Source organism: Abramis brama (assembly GCF_963993115.1).
Source record: "Abramis brama genome assembly, chromosome: 2".
NCBI classification, from domain to species: Eukaryota; Metazoa; Chordata; class Actinopteri; order Cypriniformes; family Leuciscidae; genus Abramis; species Abramis brama.
Genome location: NC_139964.1, coordinates 39,606,522 through 39,623,734, shown reverse-complemented (window position 1 = coordinate 39,623,734; position 17,213 = coordinate 39,606,522). Strand labels below are relative to the sequence as shown.

General features: G+C 36.8%; 1 protein-coding gene across 3 annotated transcripts in view; it reads left to right on the top strand.

The window, feature by feature from the left end:
- Positions 1–961: 961 nt before the first annotated feature.
- gab1 (GRB2-associated binding protein 1) overlaps positions 962–17,213 on the top strand; it is a 92,036-nt gene continuing 75,784 nt past the window's right edge. For all 3 annotated transcript variants that reach the window (XM_084099021.1, XM_084099020.1, XM_084099019.1), the window contains exons 1-2: positions 962–1,888; positions 1,982–2,103. In XM_084099021.1, coding sequence (XP_083955147.1) covers positions 2,032–2,103 — 72 coding nt within the window. In that variant the 5' untranslated portion in view covers positions 962–1,888; positions 1,982–2,031. The remainder of the gene's footprint in view (positions 1,889–1,981; positions 2,104–17,213) is intronic.

Sequence of the window (17,213 nt, the reverse complement as noted above, 5' to 3'; positions counted from 1 at the left end):
CAACTAGAGTCTCATAAATTATCCATTTGAGCTCAAAACTCTAAAACTTTGACTGTAAACAGAATTGAATAAATCAAATGCTATCTGCCCTCTTTCTGTCTCCTCTCTATTTCTTTTTTGATCTATTTGTAATGTTTTAAATAGCTACATTAAAATTAGTTGTTAGGCTACTTTTAAGAATAAGCAAAATCCTTCATTAATTATAATAATTGTGTATTTGTGTATCGTGTTTATCACTGTAAAGCTGACTTACAATCGTATAAGCGCATAATCATGCATTAATAAATTATAATGCCTGTACTGGAACGTCAGTGCAAATTCCCACTTTAATCCACAACTTGAAATCATATGATGAAAGATTATAGGATAAACTGACTACTGAGCTGTAGCTGAGTAGGCACAAAGCTTCAGAGATAACTGAGTAAGGCGTTTAGCGTTTCAATAACATTCCAAAGATACCAATCCCACAAGAATGTTATTTACTGAAACTGTTCACTTTTCCTCATAATATCCCAAGTAATTGATCAGTGATATAAACTTGAGTAGGCCTCCCTTGTACGCTTTTATATATCAATTGGCTATAAAAGTAAGCGGTATAACTGCAGGATAAACCTAACATAATACTAGTAACGTTACGTGTGGCGTTCAAGACGTTTGCATTGCGCACCACTTTTATTGGAAGCGCGATTCGGTTCTTTCGAACAGTTCATTTAAAGAGTCGGTTTGAAAAACAAATTCAGTGATTCTTTTGCGTCCTGGCGTAATTACGTCATCACGTGTTGAATATACATGCTGTAACGTCTAATATTGACAGGTGTAGACAGGCATTGCTGGTTATTACGTTTTTTTTTCTTTTTTCTTTTCGCGATTGGGCTTTATTCATATCGGTGCTTGGTCAGTTTGTTGCAGCCTGAACTCGTAAAATATAACGTAATTTAGCATTTACATAAATAAAAAAATAGAAAAAAAAGTACACACACTGTATAAGTTATGTGGTTCGATTCAATGAGCCAGCTAAGTTACTCTTTTTCTACCATACTGAAATTATAAGAAAATAGTTGATACTTGTTTGAATTTAGCCAGAGTTGCTAGCTCAATAAACGCTCGGACCGATTCAATCCGATATGTTTTTAAAAATTACGGAGCGGGAACCGGTTCAATATAATCGTTATAAAGATTAGAATCAGAATAACAACTTTATTATCACAGTCTTAATCGGAACTCAAGTTTTATTTGGGACATGCGTTAGAGATTTGTTTACACCGATTCTTGTAATACGAGCCACCGTCTTAGTGTTTTCCCACTGACGGGTATAACACTCAAGACTACATTTCCCATGATGTAATGTTCTTTATTCTCCGTCTTGACCGACTTCTCCCTGCCTCCATAGGCCAGAGGAGGCTGAGTTTAGGGAAAGTATCGACGTTTATGCTTGTCAATCAGCAGGAGCTGTGGGGAGTGAAACTGGAGGGAAGGTCGACGATCGGGGAAGATTTCTACTTCAAAAAGCACTTCAGTGCGAATGCGACCATAATGTTTTGGAAAAACAAGGAAAAACTGTATATATTTTCAAGGAAACTGTTTTGTTTTTCTTGGAAATAAGATAATCAAGCAAAGCTTTCACTACGCCGAACTTGGCGAGTATCACTCGCTGCCTCGTTGCATTTCAGCTCGGAAAAAAAAGAAAACAGCGGATTATTTATACCGAGAAAGTGTGTAAACTAATAGGGAACTCAGCTACAGACGGATATTGCTGTTTAAACACACTGTGCTTGGTTTATTACTCTCGCCAGAGGAGAGGACTTCATCCAGAAGAGTTTGTAAGAGCCGACCGTGTCGCTGTCGGGAAGCTCTTCTCGTGTGGACGTGCTGGAAACCAGGAGTGACGGTATTCATGTTGGTTTAATACATTACACGTACTAAAAACACTTCGGCGAATCTTCAACTTCATATTTTGGGACTTTGCTTTGATATGTTGCAGGTTGAAACACGAAACTCAAAGCGCGTATTTTCCTGGAAGATTATAAGAAAATGAGCGGAGGAGATGTGGTGTGCTCGGGGTGGCTCAGAAAGTCTCCACCTGAAAAAAAGTTACGGCGTTATGTAAGTAACGTTAATGTTTTCATCTTATTCAAATGCACTGACAGTGTTGTAACCGCAGGACTGTTGAGGCAAGATTCATGCAAATTTTTAGTACGCTTTCCAACAACCGCAGGTCAATCAGTGCTCGCGGTCTGTCGGTTAATGCTTTTTCTTTCTAAAACGTCGAGGATCCGAGAAGTTTAAAACTTGTTTAGTTTCTCAAAAGTAACTTGTGTGTGAACGTTGTTTGTGTTCACAGTTGTTTGTTTTCTCAAACGCATGTGCAAAATCCTTATTTATGGCGTCTTGATCGGTGCTGTAGGACACACCTACCGGTGTGTTAGGAGAGAACTTTAGTTTTGTTTACTTATTTTCTAAATAAAGGATTTGCACACAAATAAAGAGCACTTTTGAGAAATATCTCTAATTGATGTACTCTATGATACTCTCACATGCTAGCTTTGCAGAAAAGGATTTTCTTTTTATACATAGAGAGGGTCGCCCCCTCATGGGTGGCGCCATGTTGATATCACGTGACAAAATTGACCTAGGTAAGAATAACAATACAAATCATATGTATACTTTATATATCTCTTTTAGCTAATTCTTGTGGTTTTACCATACAAGTACATGCAATTCCTAGTGTGAACAGAACCCATGATGGCCACAGCAGTTGCACTTCCCAAAATGCCTCTGTCCAAGGCAGCCATTGCTGACTGGGAATATATATATATATATATATATATACATACAAACTTCATGCATCCATGCCAGTAGTTAGTAGTCATAAGTCCAAAGCCTCTGCTAGTTGGGAATGAATGAGAACCAGATAAGCGTAAACCTAAGTGATGCTTATTGTTTTAATGGAATGTGGCTTGACCTGCATACACCACTATTATATGTCCATATCTAAACACGTTTATGTTGTATGTACTCATGCAAAAGTTGTTTGCAACATTCTTTTATGCAGCAGACTCTGTAAATAATGCGTGTGCCTAAATTGTTTGCAGTAGGCAGTGGGCACGGATCTTTTAAAATCAAATGACAACTATTAAGTGCGGTTTAAGCCAAAAGCTATTGTTGACATGCATCAAGGTTGTACAAAACAGTGCTGGTTCAGATAGATTACACTAATATTCATCATTTAGATTAATTTTAATTATTAAGATTCATTTTTAATTTGAATTGTTCATTTAACTGCTTGCACCAATGATCATCACACGCAATACTGTCTTGTGTATTTCAGATGTTTTTCTTTATTTTTATATTAAATACATTGTCACATTCCATTTTCAAGGATGTTTTTGGAATGTTTATTTTTCACTAAATCATTTGAAAAAACGACTTTGTTTGCTGCTACTTCAGTTGCCTAGACAACTGAACTTAACTCTCCATTCTGTCTGCTCTGGATGAGTCAATGCATTTAGTCATTCACACGTTGTATGTGTACCATGGGGTCTTCCCTTCCTCTTAGTGGTAATATACACCAATAATCTGTAATGAAATCACTCACTTACAGCTCTGCCCGCTATCGAGCTCCAACCAAACATGTTAGAAATCACCTCCAGGCTCATGTGATGCTTTTTTTATTGGATTCCTTTAATCTAGTGGAGCTCTGCAAGGAACATTGCTTTTGAATTCATGTTTTACCTCATTGTACAATCAGCAACAGTTTAGACTCAAACAGCCAAGTCATTTGCAAAAGTGGGATATTTGGCATATTTTGCCATTGTTTAAAAGGAACTATCGAATAACAACTAATGCATATTAACAACTTGTTGTTATTGCAAATAAGCAATAACAACTAGGCTAATCCTTGTAGCTAATGCATGAAAATGCGAAGGCTTGAGAGACAGGGTGTGATTTCGCATGTTTTGAGCTTTCAGAATAAACGGTAGTCTGTTGAATGTGATGAACAATGTTTCATGGCTCCAAATCTAATTAAAATGATTTCTGAGCTCATCCACACAATGCTATAATAAGATTAGATCCAAGCAAGAACAAGTGCTTTGTTGTACCACAGCATGTTCTCAGAAGTCATTTTTAGATTTCCTTTTGCTTGAGAGGCATTTAAGCAAAGTGATGGTGGACAAAAGCCTTTGCCATAGTTTGCATCATGCAACTTAGTTGTTTGGCTGGTTTTTAAGAGTAAGATAACAGAAACTTCATTCTTTCCTGTTGCAGTAGTTTTGAAGTGCTGTCCTCAATATTAGTCTTCATTCTTATCCTGTTTTCTGGTGCATGAAGGTGGAGTGGTCTCAGTGTATCACATGTGGTGCTTTGAAAGTGGCTGATTTGGACCAGACTGTTTTTATTGGAGCCGAGTGGCTAATAACTAAAATGCTTCTCTTCAAGAGGAGCCCCATGCCAGGTGTAGGCCTATTGGAGACTGTATACGTGTGTTTGACCAGTTATACTTTTATCAACATAAGCTCTAATTTAAGATGCATATCGAAAAAGTTTTGTGCTTTCGATTGTGTTGGACGCCGCTGGGAATCTTCAGATGACCCTGTAATTTTTATCTGCTTCAGACGTCCTGCGATTGTTTTCTTTCTTTTTTTCATGTCACTTGTAGACATCCTCCAAAAATGTACACTACCATTCAAAAGTTTGGGGTCTGAAAGAGTTTTTTTAAAAATATTTTTTAAAGAAATGAATACTTTTGTTCAGCAAGCATGCATTAAATTGATCAAAATTGACATGAGATTTCAATTTCAAATAAATGCTGTTCATTTGAACTTTCTATTCATGAAAGAATCCTGAAAAAGTTTTCACAATTTTTTTTAAGTTGCACAACTTTTTTCCCCCCCAGATTTGATGATAATACGAAATGTTTCTTGAGCACCAAATCAGCATTTTAGAATGATTTCTGAAGGATCATGTGACACTGAAGACTGGAGCAATGATGCTGAAAATTCAGCTTTGCCACAACAGCAATAAATTACATTTACATTTTTGATTCAATAAATTCAGCCTTGGTGCATATAAGATGCTTAAAAAAAAAAAAATTCCTTGCCTACCCAAACTTTGAATGGTAGTGAGCATCTTTCAAAATCCATTGTTTATTAACTCTCATTCGGTGCGGGCTTAAGTCTAAATTAAATTGAGTCTTTGAAGATTCTTTTTAGGTAGCTCATATCCTACTCATGATTGAAACACTGCTGAAACAGCAGAAATCCTGCAGCCTCAAAACAGAATACACTCAGTTATTTCATAAATTAGAAGATGGCTATTATTTGCATTTTAACCAGCTGGAAATTTGAATGCTTTGAACATGTTATGGAATCATAACAGTGGAGATTGCACAATAGCACTTTGTTTCATTGCCTGAATGACCCGAGGTTGTGTCTAGCTTCTGACAGTAAGTTTTTGCGTTTTCTATTCTAAATCATATCTTTGTTAGGACTATAAGAAAACAATAGCCTAGATCAGCTGATTTATCTGAGAAGTTCACTGCACGTGCTCTGGATCCTCTAGCGCTGCAAAGCTTTTAGTGGCATAGGGTCAAAAGTCTGATGTGTTTTTGACGGGTTGGCTGCAGTTCAAGAGCAGAGCGGATCATTTGACTCGACTGTTTGCAGGGAATGCTCTTGATGGCTCAAAGTGCACAGTGCTTTACTGAGGGTCTTCTCAGACAGGTAACTAGCTATAACAGTAGTATATTAAAAGTGCCTAGACAAGTATAAAAATTGTTTGTCCATGTGAGACATCTGACTGGTGGCATCAGAATTTCATAAGCTATTAATCCCCACATTAGCCACACAGTATTGCTCAAACCTGGACTCTTACGTCAGTTGAAATTGTCCATGTGGGCTAATTTTTTAGAGTCTTAGCACTTTCCATTTGGCCTCATCCTCTCTTCTTTGTAAACTTCTTCTTTCGCACCCTTCTCATAATGCTTAGAGAGACTAATTGTGAAACCGCCAAATGAAGTTGGGAACACACGTATGGTATGGTAGAGTAATGTGGGAACTCACATTGAAGTCTGAAGAAGTATTAATAATAAACACTTCTGCTATTGAGACCATGTCATCTCATCGTTCATGTGATTCTTTCACTTAGAGCTCATCTTGAATGAGCCTACTTGCTTATAGGGCTGTGCGATTAATCCAAATTGAGTTTCGATTTTGGCTTACATCGATTATGTAAATGCGATTAATCGACATTTATCGTGCCCTAAATGGTCAAATGCACGGTAAAGTATGTCAAAATGCTGGGCTTGGCGAAGGTTCACATAAACCCAGAATTGTGATTGGTATCGAAATTTTAGATATCAAAGCAAACTTATTTCCAGCAAATATATAGGCTACTTGATAAATATTGCTATCAATAAATAAATGGCTCATTTAAGGTTTTGGCCATATGACCCAATCATAATCATGTTAAATAATCGTGATTATGAAATTAACCCAAATAATTGTGATTTTTTGCAATAATAGAGCAGTCCCACTTGCTTATTTATTTGCTTATATATTTGTATGTCTGTGTAAACATACATTTACAAAATTCAGTTTTATTTATTTGCATGTTTTCAGTTTTAAATGTGTATTTAACCAAATCAAAACCAATCAAATGTTTATCAAAATCAGAATGTCCCTCCCCCTGCATTTTGTAGCCAATCATTGTTTATGGTGGTGAAGTAACTTAAACCTATTGGCTAATTAAAAATGTAGGGATGCATTTAATATAAAAATAATATATAATATAATATATTTTATATATATATATATATATATATATATATATATATATATATATATATATATATATATATATATATATATATATATATATATATATATGTGTGTGTATATATGTGTGTGTATATATATATATATATATATATATATATATATATATATATATATATATATATATATATATATATGTATATATATATATATATATGTATATATATATATATATATATATATGTATATATATATATATGTGTATACGTCCTGTTTCAATAGGAAATGTCCACAAATGACAGACAACTACGCAGAAAACTACTATGACCGTGGTATTGATTGAAATGTGTCCCAATGACAACAATGTGCACGTCTGTGTTTACTGTTGCTTTTTTCAGGCCTGCTTTGCGGTAGCTTATTTCTGAGATTGTGAAATTATTGTTTATGGTTGGTAGTACACAGCAGCTTTCCACAGTGCAATAAGCGTCAAGAAAGATTGAGAGGTTGGAGCAAAACAGGGAAAGAGAGCCAGAGGGGAAAATGCAGAAATCTAGTGATTTGTGCAGCTCAACCTATCTAATCAAGAACACACTCCACCCTTTTGCTTTAATGCAACTCAGCAAGCCACTAGGTGCTCCAAGCATTTACAAAGCAAGCCATTACCCATGCCATGCAATGGCTGTTCTCGCTCACGGCTTTTAAGCATGCAGTTGCATTTTAAAAGCTTGCTGCACTGAATTCAGTGTAGTGCACAGAGGAACAAAAGAATTATTTCTTTTAGTCATGATTCATTAAATCTGCTTAGTTGGGGGAAACATAATCGTGCCACTTTTTGCAGAAACAAACAGTGTTTGTGGCTGGGGTTATCGGCTTAGCTAGGTGCTGGTGCAGACATTTTTTGCTCATTTGTTCATTTGTCTCTCGCTCTCTCTCGCTCTCTCTCTCTCTCGCTCTCTCTCTCTCTCTCTCTCGCTCTCTCTCTCTCTCTCTCTCGCTCTCTCTCTCTCTCGCTCGCTCACTCGCTCTCTCTCTCTATTTCTCCCTTTCTCCCTCCCCCTCTTTTTGCCAGTCTCCCTCCCACCCCGACTGGTCATTTGTGTCCAGAGTAGTTCTGTCAGGGCTGAGAGGGGCCCTGATAATGGATTGCCTCTGCTATCAATTATTAACTGTAACAAATAAGAAAAAACCTTTTGCAATATTAATGTGCTCCACTCCTACCCAATATAGCTTTTCAATAGTGATGGACCGAAATGAAAATTCTTGGCTGAAACTGAAAATTGTGGACACACTGGGCTGAAAACCAAAACTGAAAATCCTCTTTTGGAATTAGCCTTTGTTTTAAATGCCTTGCAGTACAGAGATGATTATGATTATGAGCACTATTATGATGTGCGGAAGAAGCAGGATAGAATTATATTAATATAAAAAAAATTGCCAAAAGAATGGTATTTAGTAACAGAAGCTTCTCTGCCTTGTCACATGAGAGACGATTCCTCTTCTGGTGAATTGCATGAGATGTTATGCTCTATCGCTTTACAGCAAGCAAACATTATTTATTATTGTTAACAACCAAGAGGGTGATGGGTGTATGTTAAGTTTAGAGAATGATTTTCTCAGAAAAACTTTTTTCAAGTAATTATTTAATTATAGAAGAAATGCCCAAAGGCCTGTGATGACCTTTGATTTGACCTACCATTCCATATCACTAGGGGGGGAAGAAACATGCCACAAGTCTTTGTCATCAATATCTATCAGGTACTATTTTATTGTAGGCATGTTTTTGTTAAATCAACCATCGTCATTTAGCTACTTCATATCCAATTTTAAATTGAATCTTTTTCTCTCTCAAAGATTCTGTTATTGGCTATTAAAGTAACAGTTTCTGTTGACATTTTAGGCTGCAAAGGGCATTTCTGTGGCTTAGTCTTTTTGGCTGAGCCATTTTGTGGTTGAAATCCCTAGTGTCCAAATCCATAGTTGGACCATCTAACATCCAAGCTAACTTAGGTGCTTTTTCTACACTCCTGGTGATAAGCAATTAAAAAAAAAGAAGAATAAGGGCTTAAGTAAACACTGATTTAGTGGAGTGCATTTCAGTTATTTCTTGACAAGCAAGCGCATCTTTTAGTAATAATGGCTGTGATTATTGTCTGAATATTTTTAGGGAGGATAGAATTGAATTTTTTTTTCAAATGGCCAGGTTTGTCTGCACATTTTGAAACCGCTGTGGAGTGTCTAATACTATGTTAAAATGATTCTTTAAAATGGTTACCGCTCACTCAACCTCTAACTAACGCACAAAAGTACTCCATGTCTGGTTACTATCGAATGTCCTATTTGTGTGGAAAACACACAATGCAAATTTGTATTTTGGTATATTGCTTTATATAGCATTATTAAAGGGATATTTCACCCAAAAATGAAAATTATGTCATAATTTATCACCCTCATGTTGTTCCAAACCTGTATGTGTTTCTTTCTTCTGTTGAATACAAAATAATATATTTTGAAGAATGTCATTAACCAAACAGTTGATGGGGCCCCATTGACTTCCATAGTATTATTTTTCTCTCTCTCTCCATACTATGGGAGTCAGTAGGGCCTTGGTCCTGTTTGGTTGCTTCTTCAAAATATCATCTTTTGTGTTCAGCAGAAGAAAGTAATTCTTACAGGTTTGGAACAACTTGAGGGTGAGTAAATGATTTGTGGGTGAACTATCCCTTTAACTGTTACCGTAACTGTTTATTACTGCCATATATCTAAGACTCAACTCTAGTTTTAACCTATTCAAGAACATAACAGAAATAATGTTTAGAGACCTCATGGGAAACAGCTGATATGATGCTGACATTTTGGAATACGTACGACCGTGTACCCGCACTTAACGTGATCTGTGCAGTTTTTTGCAGGCAATCTCTAGTGCCTTAGGTGTGTGCAGGTTCTCACGAAAACATTACATTAGCATTGGATAAGCATTTGTTGCTCGGTTGATTTGATTTTATTGGCAGCATGGTGTGTGTTTTAGGATTCCAGTGGTGAGGGAAGAGGCCTCAGCTGTCGTAACTCATTCACACAGTCTGCTCTCTAGAGGGCCTCCAAAGGCAGCCTCTGTCTGGGAGCAGGGAAGGGGACGTGCCTCTTTAAAGCACACACACACACACACACACACACACACACACACACACACACACACACACACACACACACACACACACACACACACACACACACACACACACACACACACACACACACACAACCAACCAAACATAGTCTCTCCCTTTACTCTACGACCTTTCTATTTTTGCTGGGAAGAGTTTATTATTCACCAGGGCTCCATCAGTTTGATCCAGAGCACAGAACTTTATATACAGACTATTTACATCCCTTCCTGGTGGGAAAGTATTTCGGAAACAAAGTTGCATTTGACTTTTCCTGTTGTTGTCACTGTACTAAACCACTTTCATGGTAAGGCTGCATGATTTTAATATTGTATTGACTTTAATATTGTAATCGGTGGTAATAAATAATTTCAGTGAATAGAATATGTGTGGCAACTGCAGTCTACAATATTTAACATCAAAGTGACGTCACACACCGCAGTATCTTGTTTATAAACGTAAATTCAACATATAAAAAACAATAATAAATCCAAAAAGTAAAAATATACAATTTACTCTGCTTCACCGCAAAAATATGCATTCTTTTAATTCAGGCAAAGTGTAGTGTGACCACCCCTTAACCTAGGAATTTTCCTGTTTGTTGCTATTTCATGAATAATAAATTAAGATGTTGCCTAAATGACAAACTCCACATTCAACCTCTCAGCACTTAGCAGTATAGAAAACAAAACAATATATTTATATAATATACATATACATTAAAATATCTATATATATGCAACAGTTAGTTCCAGTCCTCTAATCTGATTGGACGAGAGGCCCTCCAAGACTACTGATATATACTGAGTTTAGTTGTTATATTATTCATTTATATTATATTGTATAATTTTTTGTGGTGGGAAAATAGAACATATTCGCAGCGCGATCATAAATTTTAACTACTGGCCTGCCTTTTTGTCTAATGATGTGCATGTGCAGTGTTTAATAGATATAGTCTGATTGCTTAACATCTTAAATAAATTATTTAATTTTTCATCTTGGCACCTATGTGTCTTGGTCACTTTTTTTTAATGAAGGGCTTTTATTTCACTATTTTCTAGAGGCCCGCTACAGTCATGTGCTCCTTATCTATAGTGCTTGTTTATAGTGTTCAGTCATTGAGCATGACGAGCTTAGCTAATTATAACCTACTGAAGTGCTCAGTGGCCCTTTGCTTATCGATGCCTTCGAAATCTGATTCGCAACACGTTTGATAAGCTTTTATTCTTGCATGTGTCATTGTCTGCATATTTAGACTAGCGTTGTTTTGTCAGCTGATCCCGAATTAGCCTTTAGCCTGAGCGCTGAACTGCAGAAGTATGTACAGCAATGAGAGGCTTACAGGAAAAGGCAGTTTGTAAACAGATGTGAGCTTTTATTTACTGGGGATATTTGTTCAGTCTTGTTCTTTCACATGCAGAGATTAGATAAGATGAAAATGGAAGTCTCTCACTTTCATTTTCTCCATTTTTTTATTTTTTTGTCCTCTGGTTTCCATATAACATAGTTTGTGTTGAGGTTTTCCAAACACCCTTCTGTACTTTCACAATGCCCTGCATGAGGCTTTGAAGTTATTTGATTAAATTGAATGCAGTTGGCCCTGATTACAAGCCGTATCGATTGGATTCGGTCTCTCTGAAGTAGGTGCTGTGAATTTGTCAGCACCATTCAATTTAGACTGTATACTTGCATATTTTACTTCAGTGCATTATTTACTGTATGAATATAATGCACAAAACCATTTTTTCAAATATTTTTATTTAATATTTAATATTTTTTCAGAATCAAAAACAGACAGAGATCGTTAGGTCTAATGCCGTGATTTAAGAGGTTTAACCTGACACAATGTTTTAAAACATAGCAAAGATGCCCTTCTGACGTGAATAACATTCAGAAAATAGCCCAGACGGAATGCAAGATCAATGTGCAGCCATTTCTACCAACAGATATTAACAGACTACATATAATATAACTTCATAATGCACAAAACTAGCAGTTTTTTTTTTTTTTTACACCTATTTTTGAAGCTGATCAATTTGTTTTAGAAGCACTGACTTGATGGCTGTAGGGTGCTTTAAAAGCAGTGATTCTTAAAGCATGTTTGCAAAGTTGCCTTGATCTTTTAACATATAAAGTTTAAAGTATAAATTCAACATGTCGAATCGGCTGAAAAAAAGCCGACAAGGACCAATTTCAGCCGACGGTGCGGAACACACTGAGAAAACTTAGTCGGCCGACGCACAAAAACTGCCCGGTGGCCGACCGTCGGCCTGGTGTGTTCCAGGCTGAAGAAGTCTTTATACCATTAAAACATCCTGCAAGTATCAGAGCTTATAACATCCTCCTCATTATAAGCAACGTATTTAATCAAGCTCCAAAAACAGCTCTTTGGGTATTGGGGTACTTGTGATGTCACATGGGCAAATGCATTTGCATATGCCTGCCGCTAGAGAGCAAGACATTGACGAATATTTTTACATCATTGCACCATAGGCCCCACCTACTGCCGTTCAGTCACTTAATGGCTGACACTTGCCTACACCGGATGCTAGAGTCACGTCAAAAGAAAATTGAACCCATTGCAATCACTGACTGTGTCTGCACTGGATACCGAATTCAGATGTCTGCTCACTTTACTCCACGCGCTTGAGTCTGCTGACAAAAGGACAAATAGAAGAAAGCGTAAAGGAACGTTTGCTTTGATGGGTCCAGTTTAAACAGCTCGTTTGCGTCTCTGTACAGATTGCAGAAGGATACCAGCGTCAAGTGGATGGTTTTGTAATGGCGTCATGGATCGCTTTGGAGGATTATAGGTTTGTTCAGAGAATTTGACTGCGAACTCTCCATTACACTGTGCCTGCAAAGAAACTTTTGTTGACAGATGAAGCAAACAAGCCTTAAAGGAGCCATCCCTTAAAAATTGATAATTTCAGACAAAGGGTCAGAATTTTTTTTTTCACATGTATATTTTTGTTTTTTGTGCAAACATAATTAACATTATAAGTGAACCTCAAGGAACATATACACTCACCTAAAGGATTATTAGGAACACCTGTTCAATTTCTCATTAATGCAATTATCTAATCAACCAATCACATGGCAGTTGCTTCAATGCATTTAGGGGTGTGGTCCTGGTCAAGACAATCTCCTGAACTCCAAACTGAATGTCAGAATGGGAAAGAAAGGTGATTTAAGCAATTTTGAGTGTGGCATGGTTGTTGGTGCCAGACGGGCCGGTCTGAGTATTTCACAATCTGCTCAGTTACTGGGATTTTCACGCACAACCATTTCTAGGGTTTACAAAGAATGGTGTGAAAAGGGAAAAACATCCAGTACGCGGCAGTCCTGTGGGCGAAAATGCCTTGTTGATGCTAGAGGTCAGAGGAGAATGGGCCGACTGATTCAAGCTGATAGAAGAGCAACTTTGACTGAAATAACCACTCGTTACAACTGAGGTATGCAGCAAAGCATTTGTGAAGCCACAACACGCACAACCTTGAGGCGGATGGGCTACAACAGCAGAAGACCCCACCGGGTACCACTCATCTCCACTACAAATAGGAAAAAGAGGCTACAATTTGCACAAGCTCACCAAAATTGGACAGTTGAAGACTGGAAAAATGTTGCCTGGTCTGATGAGTCTCGATTTCTGTTGAGACATTCAGATGGTAGAGTCAGAATTTGGCGTAAACAGAATGAGAACATGGATCCATCATGCCTTGTTACCACTGTGCAGGCTGGTGGTGGTGGTGTAATGGTGTGGGGGATGTTTTCATGGCACACTTTAGGCCCCTTAGTGCCAATTGGGCATTGTTTAAATGCCACGGCCTACCTGAGCATTGTTTCTGACCATGTCCATCCCTTTATGACCACCATGTACCCATCCTCTGATGGCTAATTCCAGCAGGATAATGCACCATGTCACAAAGCTCGAATCATTTCAAATTGGTTTCTTGAACATGACAATGAGTTCACTGTACTAAAATGGCCCCCACAGTCACCAGATCTCAACCCAATAGAGCATCTTTGGGATGTGGTGGAACGGGAGCTTCGTGCCCTGGATGTGCATCCCACGAATCTCCATCAACTGCAAGATGCTATCCTATCAATATAGGCCAACATTTCTAAAGAATGCTTTCAGCACCTTGTTGAATCAATGCCATGTAGAATTAAGGCAGTTCTGAAGGCGAAAGGGGGTCAAACACAGTATTAGTATGGTGTTCCTAATAATCCTTTAGGTGAGTGTATATATCATGACCCCTCTAAAGCACTATCAGTGCTACAGATTGTGGCACCAGCACCTGATTTGGTTGCTATGTGGGATGGGGGGATTTTAGTCATAAAATTATTATTGTTTGTTTTGCATTAAAAGGTGCAGTAACTAATGATATTACATGTTTATTTCTTGAAAATGCACATATGAAAGTAAAGCACTGAGCTTGAGTTGAGATACTAACAAAAAAAAATGGTTAAATTGGATAATATTTAGAGCTTTGAAGTGCTGGGAAAAGTGTGAAGCACTTGAAAGTCCTTGAAAAGTGCTTGAATTTCACTCTCAAAAGGTTGTACGAACCCTGAAATTAATAATGTAGAAAACATTCAAACATTTTGCCGCAATATAATAGTTTCAGTTAGCTTTGCTACATTAAATCCATGGTGAATGTTGGTGATTTGTGGACTGAAAAGCCTTCTATAACTTTCGTTTACGGTTTTTCACGTTAGCGCTGTTTGATCTGAGATCTATCATTTACAACAGAGAATTCTGCGCTGAATTTGAATACTTTGCACTAGATCTCGCAGGGATGTCAATTCAAATTCTTTCTCACTGGATCTCCCAGTGCTGTCACGTGATCAAGATCGGCCCGTGAGTTAACGCCACGCTGTCTAATGTTGGTCCGAGCTGAAAAACGGTCTGTGCTGCGCAGCTAAGACGAGAAGTGCGGTTTCGTTCCAATTTCATTTAGTTTGTTTTTTGACGTTTTTCATATGCAACAGAAATGGCAGCTGTTATCAGTTAGGGCTGCTCGATTATGGAAAAAATCATAATCACGATTATTTTGGTCAGTATTGAAATCACGATTATGTAACACGATTATTTCACATGACTTTGGGAACGTGTTGCATTTATTAAAGACACGGTAACACTTTACAATAAGGTTAATTAGTTAACATTATTTAATGTATTAACTAACATGAACTAACAATGAGAAGTACATTTGTTACAGTATTTATTAATCTTTTTTAATGTTAGTTAATAAAAATACAGCTGTTCATTGTTCATGTTAGTTCACAGTGCATTAACTAAATTAGTGTTAAAAAATACAACCTTTCATTTTAATAACATATTAGTAAATGGTGAAATTAATATTATTAATAAATGCTGTAGAAGTATTGTTCATTATTAGTTAATGTTAACTAAGGTAGTTAACTAATGCTAATTAATGAACCTTATTGGTAAAGTGTTACCAAAGACACCTTTCAAGAATTCTTAAAAAAATCTAAATTTGAACATTTATTGTACTTTTTGAACTATTAAAATAAATGATATATAACAGATAATACTTAAATGAGTATTTTAATAATTCCCGCAGGTCTACCACTTATAATGCGGGAAATTCCCCCGCAAACATTGATTCACTTTAGCATGTAGATTGTATGAGTAGCCTAAATGAATCCACACAGATTATAAAATCAAATCAATCATTTTAAAACTTTCTCCAAGACGCAATTTCACAAACCGCGTGAGTGTTCAGCGGTGCTGTGTCTTCTCTCTCTCCGTCTCTCAAAATGGGTTGGATAAGGCAACCGTCGAAACTACACTCTCGCGTTTAGGAGTCGGGACATGATGGAATAGTCACTTGTACAATCGGGCCAGCATTGCATCGTAACTAAAGTTTATCATTTTCACTTCTTTTTAAGTTTTATCAGTTTAAACATTCAGGCTGAGAGAGTTTATGGCATCGGGAGGGGCGGATGTGCGCGTGTGCGCGTCATTCAGAACACAAGACAAAATAAGAGCGTTCTTTCAAAACAGAACATGGCAAAATAATCGTTTTTACTCGATTTATACTATTTTGGTGATCGTTGGGAGCAAAAATCGAAATCGAAATCGAAATTCAATTAATTGCACAGCCCTATTATCAGTTTGACAAAGTAGTGGCTGCACCAGTGCGACCTCTAACAAAATTTACTCTGACCTGCAAGAAAAAAGGTAGCAGTCTGGAGCCCTGAATAATCTTGAATGACTAGTTTATTAGTCGACCATTCTGCCCATCTCCATTTACGGAATGAAATTAGCAGCTAATGAAAAAAGCTTTAGAGGGGAAGTGGGGGATTTCAGGAACAGACATTTCGTTCTTGAAGTTGCCAAATCTTGTGATGCAGACTTCTTGGGTGAGCCCAGTTTAAGAATAGATTTGAGCATTTTTGTTTTTAGAAGGTGCTATTTTAAGGCTGCAGTTCTTCCCCAGAAACATACACACAACCAGAGATGGTGCCTTTGGTTTGTTCAAAGAATGTTTAGGGCAGAACTGTCTGAAATTACCTGCTATTCTAAATGATTATTTATCAGTTATGAATGGTAATATTTCATAATATTTATAATAAACAATAACAGCAATAATAATAATAATTATTACATGTTAATATTAAAATAAATATAATTTAATATTTAATTCATTTGTATAAAATAATAATGTCATATTGCTATTAAATATAAAATTGTATAACTATTAATATTTAATAACATTTAGGGCTACAACAACGAATCGATTAAATCGATTCAAATCTATTAAAATCTATTAAAATCTATTAAAATCTATTATTAAAAGAATCGATTACGAATTTCATCATTGATTCGTTGTGATCTCTGATTCGAGATTTTTGAGTATAAATAAAAAAAGTTGAGTTGAGTTGAGGGCGGAGCGGAGCAGAGCTATGAGGCGCCGGACTGGACAAAAGCGAAGCGAACTCCTCGAGCGACACTACCCAAGTGTGTCCGAGAGTCCGCGAGCGACACTGCGCGAGAGAGACCGAGTGTGTCTGAGTATTAGTAAATTGGTACATACTAGTAATATATTAATTACTATATAAGAGGCATGGAAGTTCGATAAATGGACAACAATATAAATAAAACCAACAATTAAATTCTTACCACTGAATTAGCAGACTGTGATTTGAATCAGATAGACAGAAGATGAAAACATTTTCTTGTCTGTCCCAAGTACCACTACAAGGGGAATAGTTTTTTCCACAATTTGCAGCACTGAATTTTTCATTC